Source organism: Piliocolobus tephrosceles, chromosome 2 (genome assembly GCF_002776525.5).
Source record: "Piliocolobus tephrosceles isolate RC106 chromosome 2, ASM277652v3, whole genome shotgun sequence".
Taxonomy (NCBI): Eukaryota; Metazoa; Chordata; class Mammalia; order Primates; family Cercopithecidae; genus Piliocolobus; species Piliocolobus tephrosceles.
The window spans coordinates 612,844-633,831 of record NC_045435.1 but is presented as its reverse complement, the minus strand read 5'-3'; the positions used below and the strand labels follow the sequence as shown (position 1 = coordinate 633,831).

Genomic DNA, 20,988 nt, shown 5'->3' with positions numbered 1-20,988 from the left:
AGCCTCCAGTAGCTGAGACTACAGGTCTCAGCTGGGCACCACTATGCCCAGCTAATTTTTGTATTTTTTGTAGAGACGGGGGTGGTCTGTCTGTGTTGTCCAGGCTGGTCTTGAACTTCTGAGCTCAAGTGATCTGCCCACCTCTACCTCCTAAAGTGCTGGGATTACAAGCGTGAGCTACTGCACCTGGCTGGAAATCTGAATGAGGTTACATATTAGTATATTACTCTCTCTCTCTTTAATTAGATAATAAGCCAGGGAAATGCGTAGTTAAAATATACTTAAGGAGTGTTTATTTTGTGTTTCTGTTGTACAATTTGGTGTGGGTTATTACTTGTAAACCTTAGACTCAATATGTCTGTGTAATCATTTAAATATCAAGGCTTGGCTGGGCGTGTTGGCTCACACCTATAATTCCAGCATTTTGGGAGGCCGAGGCAGGCGGATCACCTGAGGTCAGGAGCTTGAGATCAGCCTGGCCACCACGGTGAAACCCTGTCTCTACTGAAAATACAAAAATTAGCCAGCATGGTGGTATGCACCTGTGATCCCAGCTACTCAGGAGTCTAAGGCAGGAGAATCACTTGAACCCGGGAGGCAGAGGTTGCACTGAGCCCAGATCGTACATGCATGACAGCGAAACTGTCTCAAAAAAAAAATTAATTAAAAATAAACAAATAAATATCTAGACTCATTTTGGACGCTTTTGTATGTACTGATTTAATTAATGATATCCTAAATTATACTCTTTTATCATTCTGAGTTCAGTGTTAAGTACTCCTGACTTGTGTGTCCAGTTGCCTATTAATGATCATTAACTCTGTGTAGTAGTTTAATAGGTATTTACAACTTAACATATTCAAAACAGAGGTCCTGATGTTTCTGTTGCTCCTTGATACCAAACATATTTCTGTACCCATCTTCCTTCTTTCAGTTACTGGTACTTCTTTCCTCACATTTGCTCAGGATACAACCCTTGATAGTTATTCTTGATTTTGCTTTTTCTCTCACACCCTAGTTAATTCATTAACAAATCAATACCAGCTCTTCCATTATGTTAAATACAGAATCTTACCAGTTCTTCAACTCTTCTACTACTGCTACTACACACTAGTCTAAGCCATAAGCCACTCTTACTTCACTATTACAATAACCATTTAATTTCCCTACTTTGCGTCTGTCCCCCTTCAGTTTGTCAGCAAATGAGCAGCTAGGGTGGTTCTTTTAAAGGACATGTCAGCTCATGTCACTCCTCTCCTCAAAACCTTCCGTGGGCTTCCCATTTTACTTACAATGAAAACCAAATCCTTACAATTGGACTTACAAGACTCCGTACAAGCCCTCCTTCCAGATGACCTCTCTAACTTCATTTCTTGCATGTTTTGCTCATTGGGTGAGTCACTACTGGACTCCTTGCTGTTCTTCGAACATAGCAGGCACATTCCTACCTCAGAGTCTTTTACAGTAACCGTTTTCACTGGCTGGAATGTTTTTACCAGGGATCATCAGAGTTCTTTACCTCATTTCTTAAGGCCTTCACCTTCACCTTTTTCAGCAAGGTCTTTCTTCATGATTATATTTGAAATAAAATACCCTCCCTTCTCACCCCTTTACTACTATTGGTCCCCTTCTTTTTCTTTTTAGCACGTATTGCCATGTAAATTTTATTGTTTTTTATATGCTTCTCTGTTTTTACCCTCAGAACATAAGTCTAAACATAAAGCCTGCTTTAATTACTGCCATATTTCCATTATCTACAATGATGTTTAGCATATGATAGATGTTCAATAAAGTTTTGTTGCATGAATGAATAAATTTGAGAATAAAACAACCAGGAATCAATTTACAAATCCAGAGTCTGCTTTTATGTAACTTAAAAAGGGAACTCAAATTTTGAGTAAATATGAACAAAATCACAGTTTCAGCACTTTCGAAGAAGTGGCATTATATAACATAATTTTGGGGGGTTTGTTTTAGAGACGGAGGCTTGCTCTGTTGCCCAGGCTGGAGTACCGTGGCGCTATCTTGGCTCACTGCCACCTCTGCCTCCCGGATTCAAGCGGTTCTCCTGCCTCAGCCTCCCGAGTAGCTGGAACTACAGGCACATGCTGCCATGCTCAACTAATTTTTTGTATTTTGGTAGAGATGGGGTTTCACCGTGTTGCTCAGGCTGGTCTTGAACTCCTGAGCTCAGGTAATCCACCGGCCTCAGGCTCCCAACGTGCTAGGATTACAGGTGTGAGCCACTGTGCCCAGCAGAGAATTTTAAATTTTTTTTATTTATTTATTTTTTGAGACGGAGTCTCACTGTGTTACCCAGGCTGGAGTGCAGTGGCACGATCTCGGCTCACAGCAAGCTCTGCCTCCCGGGTTCACGCCTTTCTCCTGCCTCAGCCTCCTGAGTAGCTGGGACGACAGGTGCCCGCCACCACACCTGGCTAATTTTTTGTATTTTTTTTTTTTTTTTTTTTTTTGAGACGGAGTCTCGCTCTGTCACCCAGGCTGGAGTGCGGTGGCCGGATCTCAGCTCACTGCAAGCTCCGCCTCCCGGGTTTACGCCATTCTCCTGCCTCAGCCTCCCGAGTAGCTGGGACTACAGGCGCCCGCCACCTCGCCCAGCTAGTTTTTTGTATTTTTTAGTAGAGACAGGGTTTCACTGTATTAGCCAGGATGGTCTCGATCTCCTGACCTCGTGATCCACCCGTCTCGGCCTCCCAAAGTGCTGGGATTACAGGCTTGAGCCACCGCGCCCGGCCTAATTTTTTGTATTTTTAGTAGAGACGGGGTTTCACCGTGTTAGCCAGGATGGTTTCGATCTCCTGACCTCGTGATCCACCCGCCTTGGCCTCCCAAAGTGCTGGGATTACAGATTATAAGCCACCGCACCCGGCCGAGAATTTTTTTTTTTAGTAATCAATAGTTAGACTTTACTTTTCTATCCAGAGTCTGTAATACAGCATACTACGCTGAGATTAGTTAACTCCTCTAACAACTGCTTGGAGTATGTCAGGTGCCCTAGGTAGAATGCTGCCTTTCCAGAATGACTATTTAGTAAAACTTAGTAGGCTTTTACAAGAGTAAGAAGCCACAATTCACAAAATAAATGACCAATTAATCTTTTTCATTTTTGCATGTACTCATTGTCCTCTAGGAAAAAATTTTTACCTCAGTATTAAAATAGATATTTAAAAATTTGAGAAATTATTTTTAATATATGTTAAATAAATGCATCTTAGGACTAGAGATGAAAGTTCTGCTCAGAACAGAATAAGCAACTCTGAGGGAAATTGTTCTTAATTTTGTTACACATTTTCCCACATTGATAAATGTAAGATTTTTGGATAAGAGGTTTTTGATTTAGGATTGCAATATTCAACCTCAGTTATTAAATTGTACTCTATTATATAATAGTAATACTCTCAAGGGGTATAGTAGCTCTTTGACTAGTACTTACTGACTACTGGAAATTGTGTTTTTCTGGTTTGCTTTTGATGTATATTTTTCCCTTAACACCTGTTACTTCTCTTTAAATTTAGAAAAGCAAATTTTGATATGTCATATAAGTGCCACTATGTCTAAACTCTTATTCCTGTGCAAAACTTGAATTTCAGGTCATATTGGTTTTAGGATCCAAGTGTGGTATCAGACATAAGAATTTGCTTACTTAGCAATCCTTAAACTTTAAAATGCATTTATTTCATATATTTAAATAACCCATATGAAGTCTAAAAGAAAAATAAGCCAATTAATTTTTATGACACTAAAAATATACCTTAGAAGACTGAAATATGCCTTTTATGGGGCATTACATGACTTGTTTTATGGTTTGGCAGAACTCATTAGAAAAGGAAACTTAAAGTTCTTCATTTGGGTGAGAAGAACTATGAAAGTCATTATATCCATTATATACTCATTTATCACACAGTCAGCAAAGAGTATGAAAAATAATATCTAACTGAAAAAGGAGTGCTTTTGGGAAGGATTTGAAATCATGATACGGTGATTAAAAATAATCCTGCCTTATAATAATTGTGACTCTCATTGTAAATTAGAAAACAGAAGAAATATTTTGCATGCATTGTCATATTTCCATTGCTTAAAATGCAAAATAATGAAGTATTAAATGTCGTTTCTTTCATAGAATGACATTACTAGTGAGGCTCAGTTTTTTTTTTAACATTGATTAAGGAGTGGGATGGTGGGTTGAAACATTTCTAGAACCATGAACAAAAATAAGATTTTAAAATAATCCTTTTGGTTAGATTTTTCTCAAAGCCATATTTTGTTAAATCTGAGTGAAATGAACACTAGATGACCATTTGTGTTCATATAAAGAAATTTGCAAGTAGAAGTAATAAATGTCAGGGTTTCATTATTTAGGATACTTGGTAAAAATGTGTCTTATTTGGTGAGAGCTCAAGTATAGTCACTTCTGAAAAAAACTAGCATATAAAGAACCATGAAAAACTTTAAAACTCTACTGGCAGAAAAGCAAATTATAAATAATTAGATTTTTACTTTAAATATGCTGATGCCAGTTTATTGTATTTTTTTTCTTTGTGAATCATTATAAGGATGACATTCAATACATTAAAGTTGACTTTCCCAGTACTCCTGCTTCCTCAGAAAATACATGAATTGTCTTACAAATGATTTCATTTTTAGTCTATATTTTTAATGTTCTAATGCTGTGAAGTTGAATTATGAGAGACTTTACTACTTTTATACTAGACATGATCCTTCAATTCTACACTTGTTTTCTTGAGATTGAATTTGTTCCATTAGTGAATGTTTTCATAAATTAAAACTTCCTTGATTCACTTAAATATACTCTGATAACTCATATTCATCTCAAAGTACTTGACAGGGTTACCTGTTATAAATTTAAACTCATAGAAAATTAGTTATATTGTACTTATTAAATTTTATACTGTACTTGCTAAATTTTTACCACATTCTATACATACGGCATTCCGTGATGAAACCTGTTCAGTAAGTATTTTTCTTTAGCTTGTAATATTAGAATAACTTACCCCATGTAGATTTAGTATTTTTCTAACAATCATTTTTTAAAGCTCTATCAGTACCACTCATTTAAAAATTAATTATAGGAGATTACCATTTGGGTCATTTATTTCTTTCACTGTGAAGGAAACAATATTTTTAAACTTATCCTTTCTTCAAACTCTACAGTTTTGTGTTACATGACCTATAAATACTACTTAATTGATAATTAACCAGTCTTTAATTTTTGCTATTTATGTTTAGTTGCTTTTTAATATTACTGGCTATTTTCTCTGTTATCTAATGTCAATACACAGGTTCATTTGCATCTAATATTTAAGTATTATTAGAATGTTCTCTCTAAAATATTAGCTGTTCTTTTTGAGACTCCATCCTAAAGTAGTGACATTAAATTTTGCAGATATAGTTGAAGTTTTTAAATTTCTGAATGTTTAGATAACTTGCTCATAGGGTGTTAGACATGGCGATGATATTTTAATTACTTTATAACATATTTTTACTTTGTCTGTTAGTCTCTTTTGGTAATAGCCTATCAGGCTAACATAAGTTTAAGCATATGCTTTTTTATTTTTTTTAATTACTAAATAATAGTATTTACTATATATCTCCTTCCAAAAATTTTGAGCTTTTTTATTTAAAGAAAATATTTTTGAGAGAATTATTAAACCAACAGCTTATACTATGCCCACTTAACAAGAGTCTATAGTTTTTCATTCTTTTAAAGATATGCTCAACTCTTATAAAAATAAACCATATTATTGGTAGGTAAAATGGATATTGAGAAAAACTTTAATGTTTTTATGCTTTTTATTTTCTTGAGCTACTGGCTAAGAAAATGTACATTTGAATTATTTGATTTACTTTTTTGTTATAGTAATTATTAAACCGGCTATGTAATAGGACACTTAAGTAATACTCTTCTTTAAAAAAAATAAGTACCTCTTTTTCTAGAGTACAATATCACTCATAAACTTGGAATGGAAGAATTACAACATAGGTTTACACCATAGGTTTTATTCCTTTCTCTTTATTGGTGACTGACTAAATGTCAGTTTTGTTTTCTTTTTAAATAGATAAGTACCACTACATTCTAATCTTAATCAAATTAAGAATGAAAAACTATTATTACTATGAATATATATTCATTAACTGTGCTGTCTTGTCAACTTGCTGCTGAATCAGCCTGCATTGACATTCTTTGCCTTTCTGTGTCTTCTCTGTCTTTACTGTTTCCATTAGATCCTCCTACTACTACCACCCTTCAGCCTACAATTCAGTGGCATCCCTCAACTGCTGACATCGAGGATCTAGCAACAGAACCTAAAAAATTGCCCTTCCCATTGTCAACTTTGGCAACAATTAAGGATGACACAATTGCCACGATCATTGCTAGTGTAGTGGGTGGGGCTCTCTTCATAGTACTTGTAAGTGTTTTGGCTGGAATATTCTGCTATAGGAGAAGACGGACGTTTCGTGGAGACTACTTTGCCAAGAACTACATTCCACCATCAGATATGCAAAAAGAATCACAAATAGATGTTCTTCAACAAGATGAGCTTGATTCTTACCCAGATAGTGTAAAAAAAGAAAACAAAAATCCAGTGAACAATCTAATACGTAAAGACTATATAGAAGAGCCTGAAAAAACTCAGTGGAACAATGTAGAAAATCTCAATAGGTTTGAAAGACCAATGGATTATTATGAAGATCTAAAAATGGGAATGAAGTTCGTCAGTGATGAACATTATGATGAAAATGAAGATGACTTAGTTTCACATGTAGATGGTTCCGTAATTTCCAGGAGGGAGTGGTATGTTTAGCAACCACTGAATGTGACTTAACTATGTACAATGTTCATTCATACTAGTTGATCATTTTCAGATTGTTCATACTTTTTCTTGAGGAAGAATAAGCTTTTTCAAGTTGATTTTCAAGCTTTTTATATTCTAGTCTGACAAATGAAAATGTAAAATCTGAGTTCAGTGTATCTAAGCTGCTTTACAATTTTTTTTCAATGCTGTACTACTGTCTCAAGATTTAAATTTTAATGCAGAGTACTTTATTGATGTGAGGCACACAGGTAAGAAGAAATGTCAATATTAAATGTATGACTTATTTGGTACAAAAATTTTTAAAAAAGGGAACTACCTTGACATTGTGTATTAAATGTTTACCTAAGACAATAATCTCAAGTATGTTTGTTTAACATATACCTCTCAAAATTTATCACCACTCAATGACACTGCATCAAAATCGACTATAAAACTAATTCAAGAAATATTTATATATATTTTTTAATATACACAAAATATTTAGCCTGATGGAATGGCTTTCCTTTTCAAACATTATTTTCTAAGTTTCTATACAAATGAAATCTTTACCTCTGCATATTAATGAGCCTTGCCATAATTACTGTAGAGTGGCTTTTCAAAGATATTTTGTTGCACTAAAACTGTGGTAGTAAACTCAGTGAACATGATGTGTGGAAGAGCATAATTAGCTGGTCAATATTTTTGTCCAGAATACCTACAAGAGTAATAAAATACATGCCTTTCAAACGTGATAATTATTAGTTTTTTTTTTTTCCTTTCTGGAAAACAATTCTTACATTGTCATGTGAACATAGATTTTGGTACATTAGCAGTAGCCTTATTTTAATGCTTTATGTCCTAAACATACTAATAGAAATGAAAAGATGCAGAGAGAGCATTTCAGAATACTGAGGTACTAGTTTTAGAAATGAGACATTTCAGCCAACAATCTATAGAAAGAATTTTCTGGACCATCTTGTTTTAGTTATTTAATGTTCAAACGGGTAAATGTATAGAAAGAAAATTTTAGAGTAAACTTGGAAACATTGGATTTAACTAGAAAAATCTAAAGTATAGAATCAATTGGTAACACTTGCTAATGGATATTGGCATTCATCTCCTTTTTCCTCCTAAGTGTATGTATGTATTTGAAGATTTTTGTTTTTACAATTAAAACTGGAAACATGAGATTTTTTGTTTTTGTTTATTACATAAATTATGTATATTCCTTCTGAATCGTTTATCTTTTGAGAAAGAAATGTTACCTAAACTTCAAATGTGCTTTTTGTTTGTAAGGTAATTAAATTGCTTCTACAGTGGAGTCTTACAAAATTATAATAATGACAACTATTTTGAAGCTGAAAAGATATGTTTTTGTATTGATAAGTCATTTGAAAAAGTGACTGCTTTGCTAGTGCAATGAAGTGGAAGTTAGTAGGAGAGTCATAAATATATTATTTTGTTAATAAAAAGGCAAAGTAGTAGGTACTTTTTAAACCCTCCCAACTAGCCATTTCTCAATATTCATCAAATCTAAAACATTTAGGGGGCAAAATTCTAACATGTTCATAGTATCTTGCAAATAATGGAAGGTTTATTCTGAAGGATTATAAACTAGTTTTCTTCATTATAACTAGCACTATTTTGTGGAAATTAGAAACCTATTTTATTTCTCTTCCCAAAAGTAATACTTAGTGTAAGACTGTAGTATCAGGTTAAGGATACAGGTAAATAAAGTTCACTTATATCTTCTTACAAATGTCTGGGTTTTAATATGGTTAATCACTTATATACAAATACTACAACTTTTTAGTACAAGTTTTTGGAAGAAAACTTTTTGATAAAACACTGTGATTGACATAAGTTTATTTTTAATATAAAGATCATTGATGAGGTGGCCAGAAGAAAGATGGGTCTAAAGTTTCTTCCCATGAAAGATGTAAAACTATGACTTTTTTTTTTAAATCAAAATTTCATCTTTTAAAAATAATGGTTTGAAATACTATATGGATCTGAACAGAATAATCACATTTAGGATTCTATATAAATCTGAACTGGAGTATAATCTGAAGGAGTTTAGCAATGTATTTTAAGAAATATATTTCAAAAATATAAATACTGGTTATGAACTTCCTTTTACATGGTAGTTATGTGTGTGATTGGGTTTTTTTGTTTGTTTGTTTCTTTTGTGTTTTTTTGGTGGGAGAGTGTGACCTGGAAAACCACAAGTGAGTATTTGACATATTCTGTATCCTTAATCCAATCATTTGGCAAACTAGAAGGTTTCTGTGTTAGAAGAATCTAATACTAGTGCTTAACACTTTGGGAAGTATTGCACTGTTGTTTATTAGAACTTTATGTATATTTACTGTACATAGAGACTTGTTTGAAAACATGAATAGTCATTAAATAAACATTGTTAAATTAGTTTTTGAATACCAGTGATATTCATAGCTATTTGACAGGTATATATGAAAGTTCTACTATCTTGAAAAAAAATATTTGTACTATTTTTTGCCATATTTATATTTATTTCTTTCATATGGTTTGAACTGTTTTTGCATTTTTGTAAATTCACTTGAGAGTTTTCTTTCATACTGGTTAAAATATTCCAATAATATAATGAAGATGAATGCAACTCTTATTTTTTCTGCCATTTTTATTAAAATACATTGAAACTAAAGTAGGCTAGGGGTTAACTTTAAAAGTGATATTTGAGAAGTGCTTTAGAGTTGAAAGATTTAGTACTTTATCATGTGCCTAGTAGGGTTCTATTTGCTAAGTCTAATATTAAGGAAACTATTAAGGTTTTTCAGTAGTAAGTGTTGCTTCTAATAGCCATATACAGGAAAGTTTTATAAGATAACCCATGGCTAAATATTTTGCATTAAGGAGCTGTAGGAGTACAGTGTATAAGTACAGAAATAAAGAGAAATGTCATTTTAAATGTGAAAACATCTGATTTGAGTTTGTTTTTGATAAATACTGCTAAAACACAGTTTATGAACAAGTAAGAAGTTTATGTATGAAAGTAATCAATGTAAAATGTAAGAAAGGAATAAATGGTACCCAATTTGCATTTTTTAATTCTAATAGGGGAGTAGATTGTAGATTGAATTGTCTTTCCTGTTTACTTGTTAATTAGAAAATGCATCCTTCATAAACAGCTCCTTTCTCAAATTTTTCGTATATTGTGTTTGAGTTTGGGTTTTAGTTTGTAGCAGCGCTAAGTTTTGGGTTGTTTTTGTTTGGTGGTTTTTTTATTTTGTTTTGTTTTGTTTGTTTGTTTCTTTTTTAACCAACCTGTGTATTAAGTGTTAGCCCCAGTAGCCATGCAAGAAATCTTTAAATAAAAGTTTAAAAAGTTATTTAGAGGCATATTTCTGTAATAAGTTCATTGCTCTGTGTTACCTTCTTTGTCCTCATTATATTTACTAAATATGTGTACGTGTGTGTTTGTATAATGATCATTATATTTGCTAAAGTGTGTGTGTGTAACCTAGTTTATTTTAATTATCAAAATGTAATTAATGATTTGTGGGAATCAGAAACCTGTTTTCTCTTCCTAAAACAAGACTATAATATCAGGTTGAGGATAGTTGGCATGTGGGCCACTATACAATTTTTTCCTTTTTTTTTTTTTGTTTTTGTTTTGTTTTTAGGTGGTTGGGTTTTTTTCTTCCACTTTTAAGTTCAGGGGTGCATGTACAGGTTTGTTACACAGGTAACGTGCCATGGTGGTTTACTACAAAAATCAACCCATCACCTAGGTATTAAGCCCAGCATGCATTAACTATAATATTTGATTTTTATTTTTTTATTATTTTTTTTATTATACTTTAAGTTCTAGGGTACATGTACATAACGTGCAGGTTTGTTACATATGTATACTTGTGCCATGTTGGTGTGCTGTACCCATCAACTCGTCAGCACCCATCAACTCATCATTTACATCAGGTATAACTCCCAATGCAATCCCTCCCCCCTCCCCGTGATAGGCCCCGTGTGTGATGTTCCCCTTCCCGAGTCCAGGTGATCTCATTGTTCAGTTCCCACCTATGAGTGAGAACATGCAGTGTTTGGTTTTCTGTTCTTACGATAGTTTGCTGAGAATGATGGTTTCCAGCTGCATCCGTGTCCCTACAAAGGACACAAACTCATCCTTTTTAATATTTGACTTTTAATTAACCATTTAATTCCCAGTCATGAATTAACATTCTCCATAGTTATAAATTATCTTATCTCTGTAGCTGTAGCTCTTAAAACCCATTTTAGATGTTTTTGCTATTACTTTGGCATAAGTCAAATTTTATATATTGGCTTTCAGTTTGGAATTAACACGTTTTATAAGGTTATTTCTTAAGTTGACATTTAGTGTTTTTTACTTATTTTTGTGAGCTACTTTGATTAGAAATGCCATTGCTTTGAATTGTTTATAATCACCTTGTGATGCATCACTTTGTTTCCTATTTCTGGCTTTTTAAACTATTTTTTAAACTTTTTGAACAGGGTTTTTCTTTGATAATACACAATTAGACTGGATTGTTTTGTTCCCTTCTTGGTATCCCAATAAAAAAATTCATGCATGAAACAGTCTTTGAGGGGTTTGCACAGTAAACCAACTTTTATCTGTTTTTTTAAAATGCTTTCTGTTTATATATTTGTTTTTTTTTTTTTTTCTGTTATAGTCCAGTCATCTGCTTTTTTGTGAAGTACATATATACTTTGACTTGACCACTTTGACTTGAGTAGTGTTAGGTTTTTATCAAGAGCTTGAAACCAAAATTGTTTACAAAAGCTTTGCCTTGTATTCCCTTAGGTATCATTTATTTTCTTGAACCTTCGTGACAGTTTACGTTTATTTCAATTTAGAAGGATAAAACATGATTCAATTTTGGGATATATCTTGTTTCATTTGCCTTTTAGTTAATAGCTGCTGCTTTTTCTAGCTGTTTGCTAATGAAGCTGATTGAAAGTGACCTTTTAGAGCAATGACCTTTTAGAGCAATAACTTTAGAATGTAATATTCAAAACTTGAGAATAGTTTAGAGCCTCATTTCCTTATATGCATAGTATTGCTACATAGACATAATAATGCAAGTTGTACAGTCTCAGTTACGAGAAATATCCCAGGGAAAACCTAATTGTAAAGTGACAGTTTTATCTAAAAGCCAAAAGTAGGATCTAGGTGACTTGGTCTCTCTTTAAAAAAGGAAAAACAAAACAACAACAACACAAAAACTTCTTATTATGGAAAATTATACAAAAATAGGACAGAATAATGAAACGGACCTCCATGTACTAGCTTCAGTTATCATCAATTCCTGGTCAGTCTTGTTCCATTTAGACCCCTACCTATATAATCCCTCCTGATTTTATTTCAGCTGTAAATAAATCAGTATATAGCTCTGAAAGATAAAGACCATTTTAAAAGCTACAGTATCATCATTACCCCAAAGATTAATAATAATTCCCTAACATTGTATCAAGTGAGCATTCAAATTTCTAATCATATGTATTTTGCAGTTTTAATCAGGTTTTCCAAATATGATCCATTCATGGTGATTGATAGAAATACCTTTTACTCGATTTACCCCCCACCCCATTTTCCCTTGCAATTTATTTCTTAAAGAAACTGCTTCATTTGTTCTAAATTTTTCTAGTTTAAAGTCTGCTATTTGCATTCCACACACATCTCTCTGTGTTTTCTGTAAATTGGTAGTGAGATCTAGAGCCTTGGTTAGATTGAGGTTTAATTTGAAAGCAAGATGACATCATACATAAGTGGTGCTATGTTTTTCCATCAGAAAGCACATAATACCTACTTTTTTGTGTGTGATACTAGCTGTCATTTGGTGCTCGATGCCTAGATCTATTAACCCTGTTCTTTTACCATATCATATACTTAGATATCTGAATAATTGTCATGCTGTTTCCTATCAACTTCATCTGTCATAACCTCACATCTTCTAGTTTTTATTTCTCCTCTTCTCCAGATGAGTGAAAACTCCTTTAGGTGTACCTACCAGTTCAAAATTAATATGTACTCCCATTATACATGAGCTACTACAGCAGTTTGTTACATGCATTATAAAATATTCAAAAATGGAAATTTTAGATATCTGATGATATATTTAACATGTTAATTTTTTCTCACTAAAACTAAGATTTGGGGGAAACAGTATGAATGCATTTCATTTTAAAAGTTAACTTTTTTATTACCAGAACTTTTGGTAAAACTACATGATTGTTCTTCATGCATTTTTTATTCAGTCATTGAAGGGTCTCATATCATGGTCAGTGTATGTTGATACTTGGTTTTTAGATGTGATAACTAAAATGCCACCTCTCAAATAGATTTAAATGGAAGAAGTACATTGTTTGGATGTTAACAGTTTTCATCCCAACCACTATTTTTAGAGTGTATCTTTATGTCCTAGATATTTGATTGTTCAGTGTCTTGCTAATCAATAACGTCTCCTTCACATTAAGGCTTAGTATGAGGTTTATTGTTAATGAGTAAATGTAAATGTAAATATGTTTTAACTGGTCTGCTGATGCATTTGATCTTTTTTTTTTTTTTTTTTTTTTTTGATTGACTTGTTACATCTGGTTAGATTGCCATGCAAATTTTACTTCATACTGTAGCTAACTGATAAAATTTGTGTATTAAGAGTAAGATATCTGTATTGCCAGTTATTAGTACCGGTATTAGTGTTCTGTGGGAATTTTTTTGCCAATTACTTGCAGGAATGATACTAGGAATAAATGCTTTCTAGTATATAACATGTAGATTAGCACTGATACCTCCACAGAGTCCATGTGTCTTAGCTGTTTACCTGTCACATGGGACACTCATACAATTCTTCCTTTACATTTTTGACTATTGGCTGAATCTAGATAAGTCACTAGTTCATTCTGCTGAGCTCTTATGAATCGTGTCACAAGACGTGAAGGAACAACCAAGTGAAGCGCTGTCTACTTAATTTTGTTCTGAAACTATCCCATTTCACTCTCCCCATAGATACAGTGGGCGTTGTGTGTGACAGGAAAACACCTAATACTTGGACAAGGGGAGCAACCAATGCCAATCCATGTATTATATACTAGTAAACAATTATTTTCATGAAATGTCTTTTTTGAAGATAAGTGGTAATATTTCTATACGTACTGGATGATATATATTTTGTGGATTCTTTGACTCTACTTTGGGGGATTTTGCTCTTACCACATAAAATTTATCCCTGCGTTCCTGGCACTTAGCACAAGGCCTGACACATACTAGGTGCTTGGGGTAATTTTTTGGTTGAGAGGCTGAGGAGACTGACCTGATCCAAATAGAGCACATTAATAAATAAGTAGTGAGACGTAAATGTTTGGATGGATATAAAAGCTAATAAGTCATATTGAGAAGATAAACATTAAAGGGGCTGTTACAATTGGAGAATGGGATTGTTTATGGGGAAAAATTGGTAATACAATAATATATAGTATGGGAGCAAATCAAAGGTGGGAAGATAACTTTGTAGACCAACACATAAACCTGTGATCCCATCACTAAAGTTTTGTCAAAGGGCCTGAAGAGAAAAAAATAGGGTATGTCTCAGTTTTTTTAGATGTGAATTAGGTGTACACATGTTTCAATAGCTTTACTTTAAAAAAGTATTTATGAATGATTAAAAAACTTCAATTTATTATCTATAATATTTGTGTACTTTTTTCCAAAAAATAATTAAATCATTTCTTATATCCATATTCATTTTTTTATGGTTCGTAGCTAGTTGATTTTTAAACATCTTCCCCAGAAGACATGTGCATGCTGTCTTTTAATTAAGTGTGGCAGTATAATCTTGTGTTGGGGAATGCTCTTTTTCTATTTTTGGAGGTAAGTTTCCAGTGAATACGAGTTACCATTACTACTGTGATAACAGCAAGCTGGTCATTTTAGCAATGCATGCACCAGTCTTTTAATGGTAAATATTCTATAATTTTTGTCTTGTTTTCTGCCTCTTGTAAGCATATATTGCTCTTAGTAGAACATCTCCTTAGGTTGATGGTAATGTTTCATGTTATTCACTCAGTAAACTACCTTAGTGTTTAAAAATGCTGTGTTTATACATTTGATAACCTAATTTTTTTCCTCTGTAGTTTGGTTGGAATACAGAGTCTATGTAGTATATATGTGTTTATTTGGGCTGAGATATGCAGGAAACAGTGTTGAGGCTAAATTCTCAATTTTCGTCAGAATACTTGTTTATTTCATCTGCGATATGTGGGAAACAGTGTTGGGGCTAAATTATCAATTTTCATCAAAATACTTGAATGTAAAAGATTCAAGCACCTCCTTTGCTTTCATACTGGTTTTCATCAACTGTTAATACCCTTAAATTATTAACACCTTAAGTACTTACCTCTTTTTTTTCCCTCAATTAGAATCAGAAAAGAAAACATGAAAAATATCCCATATGCATATTTAGCATAATCAATTGACCTAAATAAAGTAGATTATCTAGTTGGGAAATAGATTCATATCTAGTTTGTCCTTCATTTGCTCATTTCAGCAGCTACCAGCCTATTCTAATACTACGAAGAGGTATCGGAGAAAGAGGATACATACGATAAAGAATGAATGGAACCAGCTGAAATGAAGATGGCTAAATTAAGATAGAAGGAAGTGTTGTGATACAGTCAACTCTCACAGAATCCTAGAGCTAAAGATTTTATAAGACTAGTGTGACAAAATTAGGTAGATTGTAATTAAAATGTTTAAGAAATAATATATATGTAGACAAGCATTACTTGAATATATTAAAAATAGTATTTAAAGTTGGAAACTAAAGAGATTAAAAGTCTACATTATGTTGTTTTATTACACAGCACTACCAAACCTCAGATTATTGCTGAAGTTAAATGAAAGGCTTTCTTAGAGGAGATGTATAGTTTGATAAAAATTTGTAATGATCTCTAGATTGAGAATCTCAGTTTGGCCTCACTCAAAGAGTAACATGAACTTTTCAAAAGCAATTTTGAAAAAATTTGTCATCAAAATAACAAAAATTTAAATTCTGTACAGTTGGGCAAACATGACAGGTCGTCTTCAGCAAAAGAAAAATTTCCAAGAGAGGAAAACCTTTAGAATAATTGATGTGGAGTAAATAACGTACTTGACAATTAGTATTTTTTATTTGTGCCACTGACTAGAGATGTATGACCTTAGTCAAATGGCATAATCTTAATAGTTTTAACTGGCCTATTATTAAGGATTGAGTAAGACCATCTACCTTATGGCTGTGTTCAGTGGTCAAAGCTATAATCTATATGGTGGGGAAAATGGTAATAGAGATTATCCATAGGTCATCCCAAATCTCACATTTACAAGTGCAGAATGATATTTGGATGTACTGGATTTCAGTTTTTTTTTTTTTTTTTAATCTAGTACATATCCAAATAGAGATAGATTAGAAAATTGAGCAACAATAGATAAACCAGGCTGGTATTAGCAAATGAAGGTCACTATGAATGATTGAGTTACAATGTTTCAGAATCTATACATTGGAAACGTTATTGAAATGAGTGACTTGCACTTAACTGGTGTAAGATTTTTATCTCAAAATGAGTCTAACAAAATAAGCCATTAATAAACTCAGGATTGTTAGTATTCTGAAGACATTTTTATAATTTGAAAGAAAGTAAAACATTCTTTTTGGTAATCTAAACTACCATGTTACCCACATTTTAATAAAAACAGAATTGGAAAATACTTATGTATTTATATGGGAATACTATCATGGTAAGTAGGTGAAACATATTTCAAAACCAAGAGTGCTAATTCTGTAACTTTGCTGTGTCTGGATCCCAACAATTATTGCAGTTATTTAAGAGTATATGTGAAGATCATGTCAATTTAAGTAAAGCTGAGACCTCTTCATTAGTCTATATTAATGTTAACAAAAACATTCTTGTCTTCCAACAAGGGGTAACAGTGGAGGCTTCTACCCTCCAACCTAACTTTATTTCTCTCTGTGCTCTCTACTATTCATTGATTGAATGGTCTTGGCAGATTATTTAACTTCAGAACTGCAATATCTTTATTTATAGAATGTTATCTCAATATCTTTTTTTTTGTTGGTAAGAAAGACAAAACAAAATCAGATGTGTGAAGGAACTTTGTAATTCATGAATCTCCACAAAATTTAGTTACTGGATTTAATATAGCCAAAATTTATCAAAGTAATACTTACACATAAAGATTGTTTTGTTACATTCCTTAATACTTAACATTTGAAAATATGTAGTACTTGTAATAGTTTTAGTACATTCCGTTATTTGGGAGTTCATAAAATTGTGATTCAATTTTCTGGGAAAAGCCAAATATGTTTTTTAAATCCTTTCTTACAAAATTGTGATGCAGTGTGGGAAAGAGAAGTTGGTATTCAAAGATGATGTATGTCTATGGCCAGGAGATAGTAAGAATTTCTATTTAATGTTATAGTAGAGAAGCTATTTTTAGTGCACTTTGTATTAAACGTGCATGAATTAAGGGAAATTTTGTGCAAGTCGTGTTTTAATATTTACATTTTAAAATACTTTTCAAATTTTACAATGTCCAATGTCAATGTTTTTTTGATATGAGATATTTTCTGTTTTGCACCTGAAATTTTTCAATTTTGTTAATAGTTTTTTTATTTTAAGAGAATAAAAGTGCTAAATGTCTGTATTACTGGTCATTTATATTAGAGAATACTGATTTTTAAAATTAACCTTTTAGAGTACAAACTTAAAATTACTTTCATCTTTTTCTCTATCTTCTTCTCCAGATACTCTTTGCATATCGAGAATATATTCTCCCGGTGATGTTTGGGGATACTTACATAATTTTTAAAAAGTTAAGTTGAGGTATTAAAGTAATACAAGAAAGAAGGAAGGGTTTTAGCATAATGCCACTAAACCTAATGAATCAAATGTGAGGTCCTATAACCTGGCTCTTGAATAACATACTTCAGTCAAATAGTTTGCACAGTGTAGAAAAGGTATGCAATTTCAATAATTAATTTTAAGATTATTTGAAAAGCCTAATTTTTGTTACTTTACAGATGTTCCATTTAAGCAGACCTCTTCCATAGCTGTAGCTGGAGCAGTAATTGGAGCTGTTCTTGCCCTTTTCATCATTGCTATCTTTGTGACTGTGCTGCTGACTCCTCGAAAAAAGAGACCATCCTATCTTGACAAAGTGTAGGTAACTGTTTCTGCCTTTGTTCAACTATGCATATCAGTATGTGTCTATGTTTACCTTTACAGCTCCTCATAAAGAAATTAAGGGATAGAAGTAAGGGTAATATTAGGCCTTTGTTAGATGACCCTGGTTTCATCAGAATATCTCAAACTATATCTTGGTAAATGAACATTATCAAGGGGCTGCTAGAAGTACAGAACAGCTTTACATTTTTCACCTAGAGTGTATTAGACATCTTTCTAGAGGGTAACATAGTAATACTTTATGTTGTCCTGCCTTCTGAACAGAAATGTAGGCCTTTCATGAAGTGGTAACCAAAAGACATATAAAAATATCTTTGAAGTTTTCATGGCTTCTTCAGATTGTGTATGCATATCTTATGTATAGATATAACTTTGAACTATCAAGTTATTAAATAGATTGAGTTTTATAACTTTTTTCTTAAAAACACTTTTTTTGGTGAATTGTAAAATATATATCTTCTTATTTAAAGAATAAGCAATATTTTTATCCTAGTCATTGAGATAGAATTGTAAGGCAGAAATTGCACCTTGCAGTAGAATCAGATGACCAGTGTCTCAGTTCTATTAATTCCATCAACAGCTTTATTGCTTCATCTGAGAAATATGAATAATGCTCTTCCTACTTGCCTCACATGGTTGAGATGATAGTAGAATAAGATAATATTTTATAAACTGTGAAGCTCTTTACAAATGGCATTATTTCTTATGTGGTTTATTAATGTTTTTATGTTAGGACATAAGATAGTTCTTCTGTCTTCATAAATGCTTTGTATATGTCTTTGCTTCTCTAATTTGGCACAATTATAGCACTAGTCTTTGGATCAAAGACACTTGTGTGTCAGTTACAGCTCTGTCATGATCAAATTAGTACTATGACCATGAACAACAAGTAAGTTACTTTATCTCAATGAGCCTCAGTTTTCTCACCTAAATGGCCTATGGCACCTTGGAGCTAGAAATTTGCTGTGATTTTCGTTAGATAAGAAGAAACAATTATTTAAACAAAAGGATGAAAAAATGCTCTTTCAGTATAATACTTGTGGGACTGGAGTCCTTCAGTCTTTCAAGAGTGACTAGCATGTGGTTACTTAATCTTAATTTCCAGATTATCTTGCCTTTTCTATAATTTCAAAAACATAATGTACTGGTAGGCTAACAAATTAATGTAGCCATTTTATTTATCACTTAAGTTTTAATCATTTAAAATACTAGTTTATATCCATGGAGACATTATTAGACCACAGAGAATTTATTACTTCAGGATCTATAGTTTTCATTCCCTTTATCCTTTAATATAGATAACTTTTTGATTTTCTAAGCACAAGTACTAAAAATGTTATTTGTGATCTTCAAAAGCATGAGACTATATTTATAAAATCTTGTAAAATGCAGAGCTACAAGGTATATTAAAACCTATATTTGTTATAAGTAAACAATTTTTAAAATATATGAAAATGTCGATTTTCTGATATGCAACTTTGGAAAAAATAAATGCATTCCCTAAAAATGTATTGATTATTTTGTTTATTTCAGATGGCAAGATTTATAATGGTTTGTAGGTTGAAAATATTAATTATCTGACTAATATTGTAAGAGTGACTAGAGCTTTTGAAAATCAGTTTTGGAAGTATTTCTAAAATACAGTGTAAATATTTCTTATTGTGACACTTTGGAGGAAAGTGTAGTGACACTCTAAAATGTTGATAGACATAGTCAAATATTAAAACATGCACTAAAGTCATGTCATATACTGGATTACTTAATTTCAGTTCTTCTATTTTAATTCCTTCTGTAAACATGATTGGTTTTACATACAGGAACCTTTAACACCAATGTTTATTTTTATTTTTGATCTTTGATAGATTAATGGCAATCTAAGAACTGAATTAAACATGTAGGCTAGTGTAAATATTATGTAGTATGAGGAAAATATTCTCAAAAATTATGAGAACCTTGATTTTCTTTTGCTTTTTTTTTTTTTTTTTTTTTTTCTAAATGTGACAATCACATATTTTAACCTTTGCAATGCAGGATTGACCTTCCACCCACACATAAACCACCTCCTATGTATGAAGAACGATCCCCACCTTTGCCTCAGAAAGACCTGTATCAGGTATGTGTTCATGAGTACACTTAAGATAATGTAAGATACAATAAAAAAATACTAAGCCATTTATATTATTTCTTTCAAAATGTTGTTCAGTCATTATACATTAAATATTACATAGCAGTACCTAAGTTTTAACTTGCTCAGTCATTTCTCTGAAACATTTAAGAGATCAAATTTTGTAAACAAGTTGTTATGGCCAGTATAAATAAGACAAATCAATATTATATTAGGCTTTTTACTAAATACTTGTTGAAGACTTACTGTTAACACAGTTTTATTGACATACAAGTTTATTGTAAAATAAAAAGTAGAAAATTAATATCTGTTGAGTGCATGAAGGGCTTCTTTTCCTTGGAGTGTACAGTATTGTATTCTGTTTGGAATCAGTTCCCATTAATTCATGTGAAAGTATGATTCAGTGCTTTTATCTTGTATTCTATACCTGGATTAATGTGCTGTACTTGTTATTTGGGAAAGTTGTAAACTATCAGAATATTTGAATTCTTTGATTCTCAACTTTAGTGGTTGTGTTTGTATGTTTGTTTTGTCTTTTTCTCTATCACCAATAAAACATATTGGATCTCTAAGCCTGTACTGGGGTTTTATAACGTCTGGGGGCATATCCTATAATACTTTCCTCCTAAAATATGTCCTGTATCTTCAGCCTGAATAAGGCAAATCATTAGCCCATCCATTCATTGATTTAATTTGGTGGAAAAATTCTAAAGGAATGTTTCTGCCAAGATGTTCTCTGCTTCTCTTCCTTAGCTGACTGTGTAGTCGGTC

General features: G+C 32.3%; 1 protein-coding gene across 5 annotated transcripts in view; it reads left to right on the top strand.

Moving 5' to 3' along the window:
• The window catches only part of LOC113219509 (nectin-3), a 118,741-nt gene that overhangs the window by 52,408 nt on the left and 45,345 nt on the right, over positions 1–20,988 (top strand). For 3 of the 5 annotated variants that reach the window (XM_026456886.2, XM_026456887.1, XM_023212821.2), the window contains one exon: positions 6,265–8,591. In XM_026456886.2, coding sequence (XP_026312671.1) covers positions 6,265–6,845 — 581 coding nt within the window. In that variant the 3' untranslated portion in view covers positions 6,846–8,591. Of the gene's footprint in view, positions 1–6,264; positions 8,592–17,929; positions 18,069–20,123; positions 20,206–20,988 lie in introns of those variants that run through there. The other 2 variants (XM_031935099.1, XM_026456893.1) reach the window with 1 other exon arrangement.